Source organism: Rhopalosiphum maidis, chromosome 2, assembly GCF_003676215.2.
Source record: "Rhopalosiphum maidis isolate BTI-1 chromosome 2, ASM367621v3, whole genome shotgun sequence".
NCBI lineage: Eukaryota > Metazoa > Arthropoda > Insecta > Hemiptera > Aphididae > Rhopalosiphum > Rhopalosiphum maidis.
The window spans coordinates 22077560-22094347 of NC_040878.1; the positions used below are offsets into that span (position 1 = coordinate 22077560).

General features: G+C 28.2%; 2 protein-coding genes across 4 annotated transcripts in view; one reads left to right on the top strand and one right to left on the bottom strand.

The window, feature by feature from the left end:
- The window catches only part of LOC113554259 (transcription factor AP-4), a 33448-nt gene extending 24292 nt beyond the window's left edge, over nucleotides 1-9156 (top strand). Inside the window, exons 3-7 of one of the 2 annotated variants that reach the window (XM_026958015.1) lie at nucleotides 2575-2740; nucleotides 3446-3535; nucleotides 7873-8069; nucleotides 8156-8503; nucleotides 8579-9154. In XM_026958015.1, the coding sequence (XP_026813816.1) occupies nucleotides 2575-2740; nucleotides 3446-3535; nucleotides 7873-8069; nucleotides 8156-8503; nucleotides 8579-8707 (930 nt within the window). In that variant the 3' untranslated portion in view covers nucleotides 8708-9154. Of the gene's footprint in view, nucleotides 1-2574; nucleotides 2741-3445; nucleotides 3536-7872; nucleotides 8070-8155; nucleotides 8504-8578 lie in introns of both variants that reach the window. The other variant, XM_026958016.1, reaches the window with a different exon arrangement.
- Nucleotides 9157-10732: 1576 nt separating this feature from the next.
- The window catches only part of LOC113551855 (transient receptor potential cation channel subfamily V member 5), a 48837-nt gene continuing 42781 nt past the window's right edge, over nucleotides 10733-16788 (bottom strand). Inside the window, exons 16-17 of one of the 2 annotated variants that reach the window (XM_026954394.1) lie at nucleotides 12899-13024; nucleotides 10733-10891 (exon numbers count right to left, since the gene is read on the bottom strand). In XM_026954394.1, the coding sequence (XP_026810195.1) occupies nucleotides 10733-10891; nucleotides 12899-13024 (285 nt within the window). Of the gene's footprint in view, nucleotides 10892-12898; nucleotides 13025-16788 lie in introns of those variants that run through there. The other variant, XR_003405146.1, reaches the window with a different exon arrangement.

Consider the following 16788-nt stretch of genomic DNA (forward strand, 5'->3'; position numbering starts at 1 on the left):
ATATATATATATATATAATTTAATTATAACGTATTTTAATATTCGCGTGTATTATATAATATTAAAGAATAATTCATGCACTACAGTCTACAGGTTGATGTTGTATTTTAAATAATTCTGTTCTACCCTTTATCCGCGTAATGTCATATCATGCCCACCACCCGTTTGTTGCAAAGAGCAAACGTTATGGACTATCGGTTTCAGGCGATAATCGAGTTTTATAATTGTATATATCGGTATACTTTTAAATATTCTGCTGTCACCGCCACCAATGCGTACCAAAATTGTTTTAATTAATGTATACTTAATATATATAATTATGAATGTCTGATTGATCTACGAGTGTACATTTGTATTTATACAAGTTTATTGAAATCGTGATTTATGTTCTATAGTTATTATGTGATGTATAGTTTTGTATAAAATATTAATATTAGAGTTGGGCAACTATAATAAAATACTTAACGTATGCGATTTAGATGTAATTTTTAAATTTTTTTCAAGAATGCAATGTCCACAATAATAATTTATTCTACGTGTATAATACACTAAAGGTGTACATCATGGGGTAGTTGAGTGTTAAAATATATAAAATACACACACACACACATATATATATTTACACATTTAATATAAGAACCCCATCCCAATGGAAATTTCTGTTTATGATATTATACTACGCTTTAGTATTCTAGCTATTGTGCTTCGATCTATAGTGTAAATACAAAAGTCTCCAATATGTTTTTAAAAATAATATGTGTTTTGACGTGCTTAGAAAATAATTATTACTTTATATAAAATTAAACATAATATATCAAATAATTTTCAATATGGTAATAATTTTCCAGTTCGAGTGATTACAAAGGGCTGTTTATGTATTGCGTCTTAAAATCGGTACATTTTAGTAAATTGCCCGGTACTTGTGTCTCTGTAACTTTCGTTGACGCAAGTCGGCCATATCATATTATCGATGTTCTATCCTTGACACCAAAATCGATATTTTATTATGATTATAAATCAATATTAATTATTGTTTTATGATGAAACAACAACGTATTTTTTATTTCATTAATATTTTGAACTTTTATTGTGAATTATATTACTTACATATATTATAATAATATGTATTACAGTGACGATGACGTGTTGAATAGCGTTATTCTATGAAATAACTACCTATTTAGTTTATACATTTAAGAAACAGAGAAACAGTGGATATTATTTAAGTATAAATTAAACATACTTGAATACTTTAACTATTTATTTTATACATTTATATCGTTTGATTTATTATAATGTTAAGAGTGGTGGATAAATCGTACAATTTATTATTTGTTACTATAATATAAGGTAACATATCCTATCACATAAATATTTGAATTATTAGATAAGATTGATGTTCTACACTATTCGACTCGTCCTACACGTAGCTAATAGGTATGTGGTATATAAATATAAACGCTATTATATTTTCTAATATTTGTTAAATGTGTTGGTATACTTAATATAATATAGGATATGGGATCTATCTAGTCTATACAATGTTTAATTCGAGTTTAATGGTTAGAAATTTTTCCATATTTCTTTTTACAACGGTCCACTGTAGTATTATACCGCGAGTAATATGCAAAAAAATATATATTATATTTGTAAATTAACGATGTACATTCAAATAATTGATTTTTAATATCAATTTTCGGGAAGCTATTAGATCTATTTTTGACCTTTATGATCTGGACTTAACTGTTAAGTAATCCGACGAAGTCGTTTAACTTTTTATTATATTAGAATATTATTATGTTTTATTACCGATATTAGATTACCCAACACATCTGCGGCAAACTCGCTCATAGATTCTTAGAATTCGACAGTTACAATTTAACGACAAAAAATAAAATTAGATCAGAGCTGCCGAAAACAACCCATTTGTGGCTATAACCCGTTCGTCGATCCTTGGAATTTTAGTATTCTCTATGAACTAGGTAGTAGCCGAATGTATAAAAACACCTGGTCTTATTTCTTTAATGGCTACCTCAGTATCTTTACCAAGTAGTTAAATGCGAGACTCCGCAATAAATACGAGTCTGGATATGTTATAAAATTAAAATTTTATTTTAATATCCCAGCTTACAATTTTTAGCTTGGTCGTTGAGCCTCGCTTCAACATCACCGATTGTAATATAATTTCAGATCCAAGCTGTAACTTAGGTTTATTTTCGGGCAGAATTATTTCACTCTGACAACAAATTGTATAAGTTAATTAATAAATACAATAGATTATATCATTAACTCAAAAACAAATTGTTCTCTATTCAAACCCGTCCAAACGTGAGACTGCCCAACGTTTCAGAGATTTATAAAGCGTAGCGAGGAATAACTAAACAATTTACTTATTAAATAAAATTTGTGACGCAAGTATTATAGGCGCCGATTCAAAGTCTACACCCTCATACTACAACGCTCTCATATGATGCAATAATAATATGTACTTATTATATACCATGCGCATGCGCGATAATTAGTTATATGTCATCTTATATTATTTTTACATTCGAAATTTTCGTATTTTCGCAGGCTGCAATCCTACAGCACACGGCTGACTACATATACCAGCTGGAACAGGAGAAGACCAGACTTTTGTCGCAAAACTGTCAGCTGAAGCGGCTGGTGAGCAAGCAAGAGGGTGAGCTGTTGAGCACAGCCAGCGTGCACAAGAAACGCAAAATCGACGACTCCACCGGTAAGTACGCGATGGCGTCATTGACTAAGATGGGGGGGGATCGCGGACAAGCGACCGTGACGGGTGGTTTCGGCTGGTTGTAAAGCGTCGTGGAGAGAGGGTCAACGACGCGCGGCAAGGTAGCAGCACCTGCCGGTTATTACTTATTACGTTTATATTTTTACATTCTTCTCTTTTCCACCGCGCCATTTAAATTGCGTATAATATTATCGTCATACGGATGCTGCACGCACGCACTCGCTTTTATTACACAGTGTGCGTGTGTGTGCGTGTGGTAGTCTTGCAGGTTTCTACACGGGAAAAATTGCATTATCCCTCTTTTGTGTCATGCTTTTGATCTCACTTATTATTGTACATAATATTATATGAGAGTGAGTGAGTGAGTGAATAAGAGACAGAGATCACAGCGTGAACCAGGTGTTTTTATTGTTATTATATTTTATTTTAGGTTTTTCACCCCGAATATTATTGTGTTTTTCTCGTTTTCCGCTGTTTATATATTATAATGGGCTATAGGCCTACGGCGGCTGCAGTATAGGGTACTATGCGCCTATGCAATGCGCGTGCAATGTGTATTCCATTTCCATTCATCCGTTAAACGAGAAAACAATAATAAAATACATAAAACCCCGAACAAAACAAAACATCCGAATGTGACCCGGTGGAGTACAACGATTATAATGATTTTTTGTCTGTTTTGTGTAGGTGTGGTGATTTTGAACACCAACGTTGACGGTGATCATCGCAGTGGTGCTTTATCTCCCGATAATATCCAAGTGATCGGCACCGCATCAGGTAATATAATAGATGCCTCGTATCTTCTAACGCTGTTTATGTCATTACTGCCTTAGCTTCCTTATTCATCGTCGATCATTATTTATCAAAATCGTTGTACCGCCCCCGTAATTTAAATAGTCACTCGCACGTAAAGGGTGGAAGTTTGGTTGAAACTTCGGAGTGGTAGAGTGGGGTGGTTAGTATTATTCAGTTAAATTGTGAAATTGTGAACTTATTAATAATTAATCACAAAGCACAAAATATAATCAAAATTAATTGGGGAAAATATCATTGTTTAATATAAATAATTCTTGAAAGAATAGGTAATATTGTCATGATACACTCGGATAGTCGGATACACTGTTTCCGTTTATATATTAAGCTACATAGCACTAATAGAGTATAATTATTTTATTTAGCAAAATCGAAATTGTGGCATGCTAGGTTAATATAACGCTTTGTCCTAGACGGCGCGTTAAAATGTAGCAACACAAATGCATATTTGAAAACAAAATATTATACAATCATGGAATGCTCAGCAGATTTATTCAAGGGCATAGATCGCATTTAAACACCCATTATCAAATTTGAAGAGGAGAATATTATAGAGAAAACACCATATTATTTTCATGAAATATAGTAATGATGAAGTTACGTCTTATGTGCTCTTATATACCGTTGTGTATTACTTGTATATATGGTCAATATTGTAACTTCTTAGTTGAATATATTTTACAGATATAATAATATATTAATTTCGAAAATATTCTCCCCTTTTTAAATATTGTTAATACCTGGTAGCTGGGAGATATTAGGTGTAACTGTAATATCAACCTAGATGTCACTATTTTGATGTTTGATTTGGCTTAGTATGATCTGGTAGACGATATTCTAGACAAACGGTTAGGTATATTGTTTATCATGGATAGGGATCTCGTATTCTCGTCCTTTTGATAATAGACTAGTAAATTATACATATAATTGATAAATGGAAAAATATTAAATATTATAATATAAAATCGATAGTTTGGAAATTAGGAAGTTCGATGTTTTGAAGTACTAACTACTTATCCCCTCTTGCTTCCCACTCATCAATCAACGATATCGGCCTTCACACTTGCAAATTCCTCGTTACGTTGCCCTTTCTGTCATCATTACAATACTTCAGTGGTCATTTTATGTATAAATACATGAAAGTAGCACTAATATCCATTGTAGTCGTCCAAACATAAAATACATTTGTTATGAATAAAAATGATTTCATAATGTTTTGGTATAAAGTGCGTAGAAAATTACACCTATCAACGGATAAAAGTGGGATGTTATGTTTGTGCAAAATGTTTTCGCCTTCTCCTTCTTTAGGAGTTAAACTTGTCAAAAACCACCCTTGTAATAGTATAATATAATGTCATATCGTTGCCGTCTTATTATAACGACAGGCAGACAGATGCGCTTAGCGTGTTTCCGCTGTCTGGATAGATAAACCATATTATGTCTATACATTGTTATGTAATATTATAGTATCGCGTGTCTGATCGGTTGCGTTTTTATTTCAAATGTAACGTATAAAATGTTTTCATAAAATTCGTTTTGTCGTCTCGTGCTCTGTGCCGAGCTAATTATGAGGTGTTCATTGTTGTTATATTAAAATTAATTATAATGTAGTAACTTGACATTATTATAATGGACACATTTGAATTCGTTAGAACAAGCAACGGCCGCTGTGTAAAGATGTCCGTCATTACTGTGTACGCGGTGTCTGTAAATAAAAGGACTCGCGTGCAGCTGCAGCTGTTAACGATAATTATTGTAAAATTGTACATAACCCAAAATTATTATTATACAATGGTTAAAATGATTTAAGTGTTATGTTTTTATAGATTTATGTTGAATACTCAGTATTGTATTTTTTGATTTTATACATTTAAAAATATGAAATTATATAGGACAATATGTTGTAATTCGTTCTTCATGTAGGTACCTATAGTTTTCGATTTATAATCGAGATTAAAATAAAAAATAAATGACATGTTTAGTTTTACGAGTTACGACTATAATAATAAAATTATACTTTATTCAGCCTTTCTTATATATTAAGTAACAAATATATTAACATGTAGGTACATCATATTATATATTTGTATGAAATTTCAATATTGAGAACGAGTTTCTGAGGTATACGTGTAAACTGTTACTCTCAATGTTTGTGTCAAAAAAGTATGAATTGATATTTTTTCAATTAAAAAAAAAAAAAAAATGTTATAGTTTCAGCCTTAAATGCATTAACATAAAATAAATACATACATTATATGAATATTTAATTATGATGTTGATTTATGAAAATTATTTATATATTGCAAGACCAAGTAAAATTGACTGCCTATACAATTAAATTAATTAAATTAAAATTAAAAGACTGTTACTGTCGAGTCTATACTTAAATTTTTTTTTAACCAACAGATACTTATAGGTATACTTGTAATATGTGGTTTTGTGTATTCTGTGAGAATGTGTTTAACAGAAAGTACAACTGTTTTAGGCACAGTAATTTATTCGTGATGATATTCGTTTGTGTCCTTTGCGTTTAATCTCTTAAGTAATTATCAATCATTTTTCTAGATTTTTAACATAACTTTCATTGTGTGTTGTATACACAATTAAAAGTATAATGTAATTGTCATGAATATTAAGTAGATTTAAATTTATTTATCTTACTAATCATTTAAATCGACATAATAAATGGTTATTATTAAAATCGTTTTTTTGCGTATACAATTTAACAAAACTATAATACTTCTCAATGTTCAATTTAGACTGATATTATTCAAAATATTATTTCTCACCATTACCAAATAAACTGCAAATAGCAAGTAGGTACATTAAAAAAATAAAAAGGGTGTTTTAAATAACTTACACTGCACGGTATATTGTGCTTATTCTATTTAATACGTCAGGGTTACGATTGTGTTTATATATAATAATATTATGTGTGGTTACATTTTGATTTATGACACATAATTACGGGAACTAGGAAGTTGATGTTAGTGCATTTAAATAATTGCATACAAAGCGATTATATTATATTTTTAAGATTTTGAACTGAATTACGCATGTTATCATTTATATAGTGAATACATATTCCATAACACGATTCCAGTGACACATGACAAGATATTTTATCCTTTTTTTTTTTGTTCGTAATATTATTTTGGGAGTCGGCATAAATGCTTCTTTGGAAAAAAAACTACAAATAAATTATCATGACATGTTAAAATAATATTACTTAGATTCTGAGTAAAACGTTATATGAATATATTGCTTTTACAACGATTTGTTTTGGATCTAATTTGGGTGGAATAGTGGGGGTTAAAAGTTTTTATTCTCAATACTTTTAAAATAATAAGGAAAATAAATATGAATATAATTTATATGTTACCAAAATCGATTATTTTATTTAAAAATATAAAATCATAAAGATTTACCATGCACAAGTTTTTCCTATAGTAACTTAAAATTATTGAAAGTACAATGATATATTGGTATAATTTATTTTTATAATCGTTGGAAATTCAAATTCTTGTCAATCATTTAGTAATAATTTCAAAATATTTACATTCAATTTAATCTATTTACAAGTACAACGCTACTAATCACATCGTTTTACGGTACATTGATATTTATTTAAAAGTTAATTATAACAATAATACATGATATAGTTATTATATATTAATTAACATTCGATATTTCTGTGAAAACTAAGTTTTACCTATTACATTTTCAATAGTACAATAAATTTACTAATAATAGATTATTAGGTAATATTAATAAATTTTAACATATCCTTAAAAATGGACATTGACACGCTGTCCCCGCTCAGAAATTTTCGTACGCAATGATATTTATGAATTGAACTTAAATAATTAAAACACTTCCATTCGGTTACCTACCTACTCCGATAATGGTTGGTTTCTAGGAATTTTGTTAATTTCTTCATTTTAGTTCCAAACATTTTTATTTGTTTTTATCTATTAATTTACTATTAAAGAAGATATAGCATTTGATTGGCAAAATCAATTATATTGACCTATATACAGTCAATTAATCTGTGATTCATTATTTTTCATTGATGGTAGCGCATAATGTAGTTGACATATTTTATAATTACCAGAACGAACATTTTTTTCTGATTAATTTGTTTACTATATCACTTATGGTTCTTCTAAGTATAATATACGTAATCATTTGAAATGCGCAGTAAAATGTGTTAGAAGAAAATGAGAATATATTTAAAAAATATATGATTTATTAATTATTTTGTTTGACATTTGTTCATTGATAAAAATATGTATTTAAAGGTTTAGATGATGGCGGACTCATGATTGACGAAGTAGCCGAATTAAGATCGCAATTAGAACGAGAGCAAAATCTGCGTGTCGAGTTAGAAGAGCAAGTTAAAGTATATTCAGCCCGTTTAGGCGAAGTGTTTGTTGACCAAAAACCTACCACGGAAAATACACAGACTACGATCCAGTACCACCATAATACAAATACAGTAAGGGGATTGGATAGGGTTTTGAAATTTTAGTTTTTATCTTTTACGAAATTCATCATGTTAAACAATTTTTTCTTACATTGCAGTGTGTGGTTGGAGAGGAAGCTGGTATGGAGATTATTGAAGTGAACGAGTCCGACAATCTGGTAGTCCAGCGAGAGCCGGAGGAAGACAGTGTGCTTATTAAGACTGAGGCCACCGACGCACCTGAAGATGATCGATTGAAAGCAGTCGAAGAGGAGCCAGTTCCACAGCAACAGCAAGTACTACCGTCCGCGCGTGTTTACCTCACCAGTACCTCCAGACAAAATTTGGAGACCATTGTCGAAGCAATCAGACACCTAGAGGGTGATCACCTGTTTAGTGATGATCATCAGGAAGCACCCCTCGCGTTAACTAAACACGCAGCGACTAGTAATCAGAAATTGCTGAAGGTAAGTCTCATTTGGAACAATTTCAAATTTAAATTTGAATTGATGTACTAAGCATTCATATATTTTTTTTCATAGGTGGAAATGAACCCTTTCCTCCAGTTCCACAGTGGTTCTCAGACTCCTCAGGGTACAACGGTGGTAACATCAAACAGTCCCGTACGGCCGTCCAGACCTGGTGTTATTGTTGGCAAACAAGCTTCGTGACTTCATTAAAAAGGAGGTTGTACAGTTTACGTTACCACCAACCATCTGTTCTTTCTTCAATATTTTCTTAAGAAAGTCTGAGACATTATCTTGTAAGGAAAGTTTACTCTGTTTCAGATTTCTTTAAAATTCCCCAATACATGTTATATAATATTATACTCAATTGGAAATAACTTATGTTTTACATATTTATTACATTTTATGTTTATGAACATTTTACTATTGTAAATACTAATTAGAATATTTACGAACATATTAGTTCTCATGATGCCACAAGTGAATACTATTTAAACAAACTATAATATTTTGGGCTTCTTATTAATACATAAAATGTGTTTAATAGCAAATTTCAATGTTTTATTATAAATTGTATGACAAAATAATAGCTATTATCTATTATGTTTAATTATTTACTTCATTATGTTCAATGTTTCAAAATTTTGACTACCAATTGTGTTTCCATAAGTCATTTTTCTTTTAATTTTAATCAATATTTGTATAATTTTGCATACATTTTTTTTTATATATATATTATGTATATATTAAGACTTTTTGTTAAACAATGTTTTATGAATTTTCATTTCGCAATATATTGTTATTTTTAACATTTTAACTCAACTATTTGCAATATAAAAGTATACGCAGTAATAGCAATAGAAGTTCTTACATTTTTTTTTATTTACTATTGTTATTTAAATATTATTAATACTTAAACGTAATGTATAGGATAAAATATTTATTTTTAAATTTATTAATTTATTATTATTATTATTATTTTTTTTTAGTTTATAGTTGTCTTGTTATATTTGTCTTTATAAAACCATAAAACACCCTTTTTTATTTGTATACAAAAAAATCGGTGCTATTGATTTTGGGTTTTTATTTATGTAATTTGTTTGACATATTATTCAAATTAACTCAATTTTTGTGGATTGGTTGATAATGTTGCTTGTGTGGTATACTTGTTTCCTGGTGGTCACAACGTATAATATGTTCCTCGGTCTTCTTATATTTTGAATGTAGGTAATGAAATTAACAATAGGCCAGTTATTGAACATTTAGCAAATTTAATGTTGTTTTTCTTCTTATTATGGATACAATAATTTTTGTTATAATATTCATATCCAGTATTCTTGCTTTGTTATGTCTTAACAAAAAGTTACAAAAAAAAGGAAAAAAAAATAATAATAATAAAAAATAATTAGTGTATTTATTGTATTTATATACACTTTCAAATATTTAATTATATAAATTTAAAAATAAAACACAAGGAAAAATAATTGTTGTTTTTCATATTTAGCATATTACTATTAAATAAACATAATTGTATTATTATAATAATTAATTAGGTATTATTTTGTATAAAAGGAAGAGATTTGGAGTGAAAAAATATAATTAAGTAAATGTTGTACGCCATTATCATAATCATTTTATTAATATTAAGATTTTTGGGAATTGGAGACTGATAAAATCAATTCTTTTTGAGTTTAGAAACTCATTTTAAGCAAAATTAAATGAAATAATTCCTATATTGAAAAAATTGACCCTTAATAAACTTTAGTGTGTGCTTTGTTAAGTTACAAATTATTTAATTTTAGAAAATTTGAAAATTTAAACAAATTAGTAAAAGCAAATTTCATCAATTATTTACTACATTTAAGAATAGACAATTAAAACATTTTCCAGAAAATATTAATATTTTCCTTTTTTGTTTGTCATTTTTCTTAGATGTTTAAGACAACATTTTTACTGTTTGTACATGTTTGATTAAATTAATATTTTTCTTTTTCATTACGTTTAGGATTTATATTGTTGGTTTTTATGTTTTTCTTTTTTGTATATTTTTTTTTTTATTATAGCTAACCATCTTTACTGAAAGTATCTTAATTATAATATATACATTATAAATATAATTGATGTATTTTATACAGCTATACATAATATATATATATAAATAATCATGTGTAATTCTATATATAATTCTGTACATACTTTTTATGGACTTAAATTATTATTATACAAATATTATTTATTTGCTTTTAGATTAATTGTCCCATTGTTTGCATTTTTTCCGCACGAAGACGATAGTTTGCTGCTCAGGTCTCTGGCACGCATTCTTTCGACATAGCGATTGTGAATGCGTTTCATTTCTAATATCTCCTTCATTTGGTCCTTGTCTTCATCCTACATACATTAAATATTTAAAAAAATAAAAATCTTAAAATATATCTGTAAGAATAAAAAATTGAATTATGTTTTTGATGAATTGTACGCTAACATTTATACCGGCTATTATTTTTAACCCGTTACTGATAAGATACTATTACTTTACTATTAGTACTTTTTATCCATTGTAGAATCTCTTGTAATTCATATATTTTAGTGATCTATGTGTTTGTGCGGACAACTGATAAATTCAATTGCTGTATATTTATTATATTGTTTATGTAATTGTGTTTATACTCTTTACTGTGTTTTGTACTCTTATTTTATTATTATTATTATGATTATGTGCGATTATTATTATTATTTTTTTTTTGTTTGTTTTATTTTTCGATCTCGTGACTGTAACAATACAGTTAAAAATATTTAATAATTTTTATCTTTTTATTTATTTTGTATTTTTTTATACACATATTATGCTCGTCATACATTTGTTTATATTAAACAAATGTTTGATATTCAACTAAATTGTTGTGTGTATAATGTGCGTATACTACCTTAATTATGTACCTACATCATTATGTACATTCTATTGGCATCAATGATTAATGATTATATTAACCTCCTTACATCCTACCAAATTATGTACAAAAATAAACCTAATAAGTAATATGCACATGTGTATACATTATACATGAAAGTGAAATCCCAATTTTAAGTTTCTAATTAAAGAATGACTGGAGTTTATTGATGACATTGTAATAAAAAATTCTTCCTATTTCCTGTTCTATTCACATTTGTGGATTGTTTTAATGGTTGTGTTACATTCAACAAAAAATTAAACAAAAATACACAATTTGAATAGGCAAAATTAATGTAGTACAATACGCGTTAATAAAGACATAAAGTTGATTGTTTGCATATAATCCGCACATACACATAAACTAATATCAGATTATGGTAACATAAATTGTATCCAAATTACTTGTTTTAAATATTTAAAATTTATACGTCGTTATAGTACTTAGACAAAACAATATTGTGTTTTTAAAGTTTAGTTCAGCATTAGGCACTGTGTTAATTCAAACCTTAGATAGTTTGTTTGAAATGTAGACGAGGTCACAATTCAAAATGTGAACTTCATCTTTTTTTCTGAATGAATTTTTTTTTTTTAAATTTGTTAGTAAAAATAATAAAATTTTCTAGATTATTGGTGGTGAAATCCGTCAATATAAGAAATAATGAGCGCTGACTTTAAAGCGCCTATCGGTAATTAATATACTAATGTCTCTAATAATTAATACTTATTAGTTATTACTTAATAATATCATGAATTAGTCGAATCGATGATATTTCGCATTGCTAGTGGCTGGCGTAAGAACAATAAAGGTAACAAGTAATAACTAAATAGTTAGAAATCGGAAATGAAATAAATATAAAATTATGATCATTACTAACATCAAATTGATCAGTATTTATTTTTACACTAACCAGCTCGGCCCAGAAGTTTTGAATTGAACACTAAAATGTAGACGTCAGACATAATTGTTACTCTATCAGTGGTGGCGCCAGGATTTTTTTCCAGGCAGGGCCATAGGAGGCCAAGAATTTTAAAATCAAACCACAAAAAAAAAAAAAAAATAATGAGTATATAATAATGTCTAAGGTTAGGCCAGACCTAACCTAACCTTGCCCGTCCCCGGCGTCGTCACTGTACTCTATATAAGTGTTAAATATGTTAAATATGTACCTAATACAATTTCATACTTCAATTTATTTGTTTCATTGATACAGGTAATTTTCGAGAAAGACAAGTATTGTCGAAAACTAACGTAGGAAATGGTATAGGTATACTATTTTTTGTGGGACAAGAGGAATTATTTCAGGGAGATAATCCTCTGTAATCTCCTCCCCTGATCAGCGATCGCTGCTATATGCATATATGATGTATATTTTATATACTAATTATTAAGTTGTATCATATAGGACGTGGGTAGATGCGTGTTACTTTTACTGGAATTTGCTTACCGTCTGATTGAGCCGCAACACCAACGCCCTTCGGCCATCTGACATCGGTTGTGAGTAGTACATGAGCTTTTTGAGCCTTTGCGATGGGCTGACCCCTCTCTCTACCACCAGTACAATCCGAGCCCACTGAAAATATCGTGACAACGCAAGATTAAGGTATTATTATTATTAATAAGACAAAAGTGGATACAATGAAAGATACACCGAACTCAGGTGGTTTCATTATTTCATTAGTCATTACTATTATGCTTATTATGGTATTAAATTATATGTTATAATGTTTATAATATTTTAGAAATATTACGTTAAACCGGTGTTGATAGATTAACTATCACAAACTTGACAAAGTACCTATGAAATAATTTTTCATATTTAAAAATGCTTTATACATAATTTTTTCAACACTTCAATGTGATAAAACAATAATGTATAAAATAGATAATATACGCGGTAGGTACTTATTTCTAATCCAAACGCACTTAAAAACGAATTTTGTTACCATAGCAAAAAATTGCATTTATAAAAATTTTATTGTTTGTATAGGTTTTGAAAATTTAACACAAGATTCTACAGAAGTAGTTCATTCACTGAAATCATAAGATCTAAAAAATGTATTAAGATGATTATTTAATACATTATTCATGGGAACTTGCACTTTAATATATTTTATTAGTACGAATTTTACTACACGCAATATCTTTTTTGTTTTATTTTAAAATATTGTTTATTTATAGGTAGGTACCTCTATTTGTATTGTTTTACGGTATTTACAGATAAATAGATAATTTTACTGTACTTGTATGAAGATAGCATATCTACTAATAAAGTGTTCACTAATGGCTTAATACACGGCTATTGTGGTCATCAAATATTAACAACAAAATAAAAGTGGTGTATAGAAATCAATGATATTCGATTATTGTAGTAGATTACGATGATTAAGACAATAAGACTAAATTAAATAAATAAATATATATAATAGTATAGGTATATCCAGCGTTAGACTATACTTGAGTAGTTGAGTGCAAAGTGTCAATGACATAGAAGTAATGAACGGGTATAATATGAGAACCCCTTGTTAAATAATCATATTTTGCAGTTTAGGGAGCCAATTCAAATATTCATTTTTCGGGAGTCAATTCGAGGGTCGACTTCATATTTACCCGAAATTGGGAGCCAATTCAATGGCATCTATAGTCTATATCATTGTATACGAAAAACAATTATTCAGAGCGGTGATGGTCTGTACCGGATATTTCGACGTGTCACCACTCACAGGTTTGACAGCCTATATTTTTAAGTGATATGTTTAGATAGGTATTTACTATTTGATATAGTTATTAAAGTGATTATTTTTACTGTTAGTATTGTAGTAGTCAGTAGGTCCAGTAGGATATTAAAAATAAATAATATAATAAGAAATATTTCATTTATTATATAATTATTATAATAATATATTATATTTATACCATATTAAATCAACTTATATAACTGAATTTAATAATATCTTAAAGTACGGCAAAACAGTAAAAATATGAACTATACTAATTACTAGTATAAATTAATAATATCTTAAAATATAGATGTATCAAACATGTCTTTATATATATTTTTTAGATTTTATGGCTTAAGACGTTATAATAAGAACTACTTATAAAAATCTTGTATTACATTTTCAAAACTTGGTTATAAAAAAAATGTTTTAATGAATTTATAATTATAAAATAGTTTGTATTTTTTGTAATTTTGTCTAAATTCTAATTTGAAATTAATATTAAAAAAATTGTGACAATGTATTTTTAATAAAATTACAGATGTAAGAGCAACTTTTGTGGGATCTTGCATTCGATTTTCAATTTTTATTGTAAATGATAAATGATTATATTCACATTTCAAGTATCTATAGAAATTTGTTTTCGAGTTACACCAAAGAAACAAAATTGATTTTTGCGAATATTGGATTTGCTTAAAAATTCCCGTTTTTTTTTAACTTCTGAGAGTTTGGGAATTTTTTATTTTTGACCTAAAATATCAATTATATCAAGAAATTCCATTTTTGAAAATCAAAGAATTTTACTGTTCCAAAATGTGATGATAGCAAAAAAATACACACACATCATTATAAAATCCATACATTCATCGTTTTGCTTAGAATCTTAAATACAAGCAAGAGAATAGATTTTTACTTAATAATAACATTTATACAAATACAATATCAAAATGATTTGAAATTTTCAATTTGGCGTGAATTTGAATCGTATAATTAAATAATGTTAATCTTATGATCTAACATCCCCAATAAAATGTAATTGAAGGTGAAGTCAGAAAAAATGTAAAGCTGGCTCAATTAGTGTTTGTTACAATTAATTAAAATAATAAGTCATAACTAACAATTAGGAAGAGACACGTTTCGGATGGAATGACCTTTTGCAGATAAAATCAGTTCTAATGTTTAGCAAAAAAATTATATTAATTATTAGGTCGACGATTTTTTTCCGAATAAATGTGGCAAATTATGAAAACATATTGTATTTAAAAAACTAAAAATTTAAATAATTATAGGTTCATTGAATCTTTGGAACCAGCATGAAGCGTGTCTTATAAGTTGTAAACAAATTAACTTTATAGACAATCTAGTAAAAAATGAAAAAAAATGAATTGATTTTTAATTTTATTTTTGTTTCACATATTTTACTTAAACATATTACATTTAATATATTATTTAATAAAAAATTTGTTTTTTTTTTTTTGTGTTTTATTACTTTAAATTATTCCGTTTACATACACTTGTGCTAACTGCTAGTATTATAAATAAAAATTAGGTAATTTTTGGTAAAAAAAATATCCTTTTTTCTATCGATATACCTAATTATTCGTCTGTCACTTTGAAGTTAACCTATCCCATTTTTGCTTCTAATTTTTCAGCTTTCAAGTAAAGCAAAGGTTCTGGACTCTGGAGTTGCAAGCATCTTTATTTCTGACTTTTGCAAACCATATTTTTAACGGGCATTCAAAATTATTACATTTTCCTTTTCCTACTCGTACGTGAAATGCAATAAAATATAAATTAAAACCACTTCAACAAAAATAACTTTTCAAAACAAATTTATTAACATTTTTTACTTAAAATGTTTACATTTTTTACTATTTTATTTTATTTTACGAAATTAAAGTTCATAACTGATTTTTTCAATGTATTTGGATACGTCTGGATCGTTCCATGCGATTTTTGGTCTTATAAGCGACTGAACCTTAAATACGTGAGTTTTGTTAGCGTCGGCCCCTGTAAATAGGAACGAATATATTCTATTAACAAAATAGGATGCTAGCATGTGGCTTTATGTGGCATTATTGATTAGTTCAAAAGATTAGTAAAAATAAATGAAAACTTTGAAAATTACAAGGAAACAGGAACTAGATTTTGAATTTTGAATTTCTGGTTTGGGCCGTTTTGGGTTGGTAGGTAGCTTGTTATACGTTTGAATTGCATACCTATTTTATCTGAGCTCGACATTACTAACAAACACGATTGCAAAAAGTTTAACCGGACGAGAATAGACGTGCTTGACAGCTAACATAGATGGTAAATACAATTTATACTGTATTACGTGTCGTTATACAACACGCACGCACACAGACACACACAAAGACATGAACGCAATACTTGGTAACCTATGTAATATTATTATTATTATAACGCGGTAATGCATAGCAATTTAATCTGCACGTATATCTCTGTTGTAGAGTCTGCTGTTCGCGACTTTAAAACGACTATAATAATGTAAAGTTGACAAACTAAATATTACTATACCCATTCGTCGGTGATTTCGAAAGACAATATGCATATAGTGGCTTCTTTGTAATAGGCTATAGGAACGACGAACGAGTGT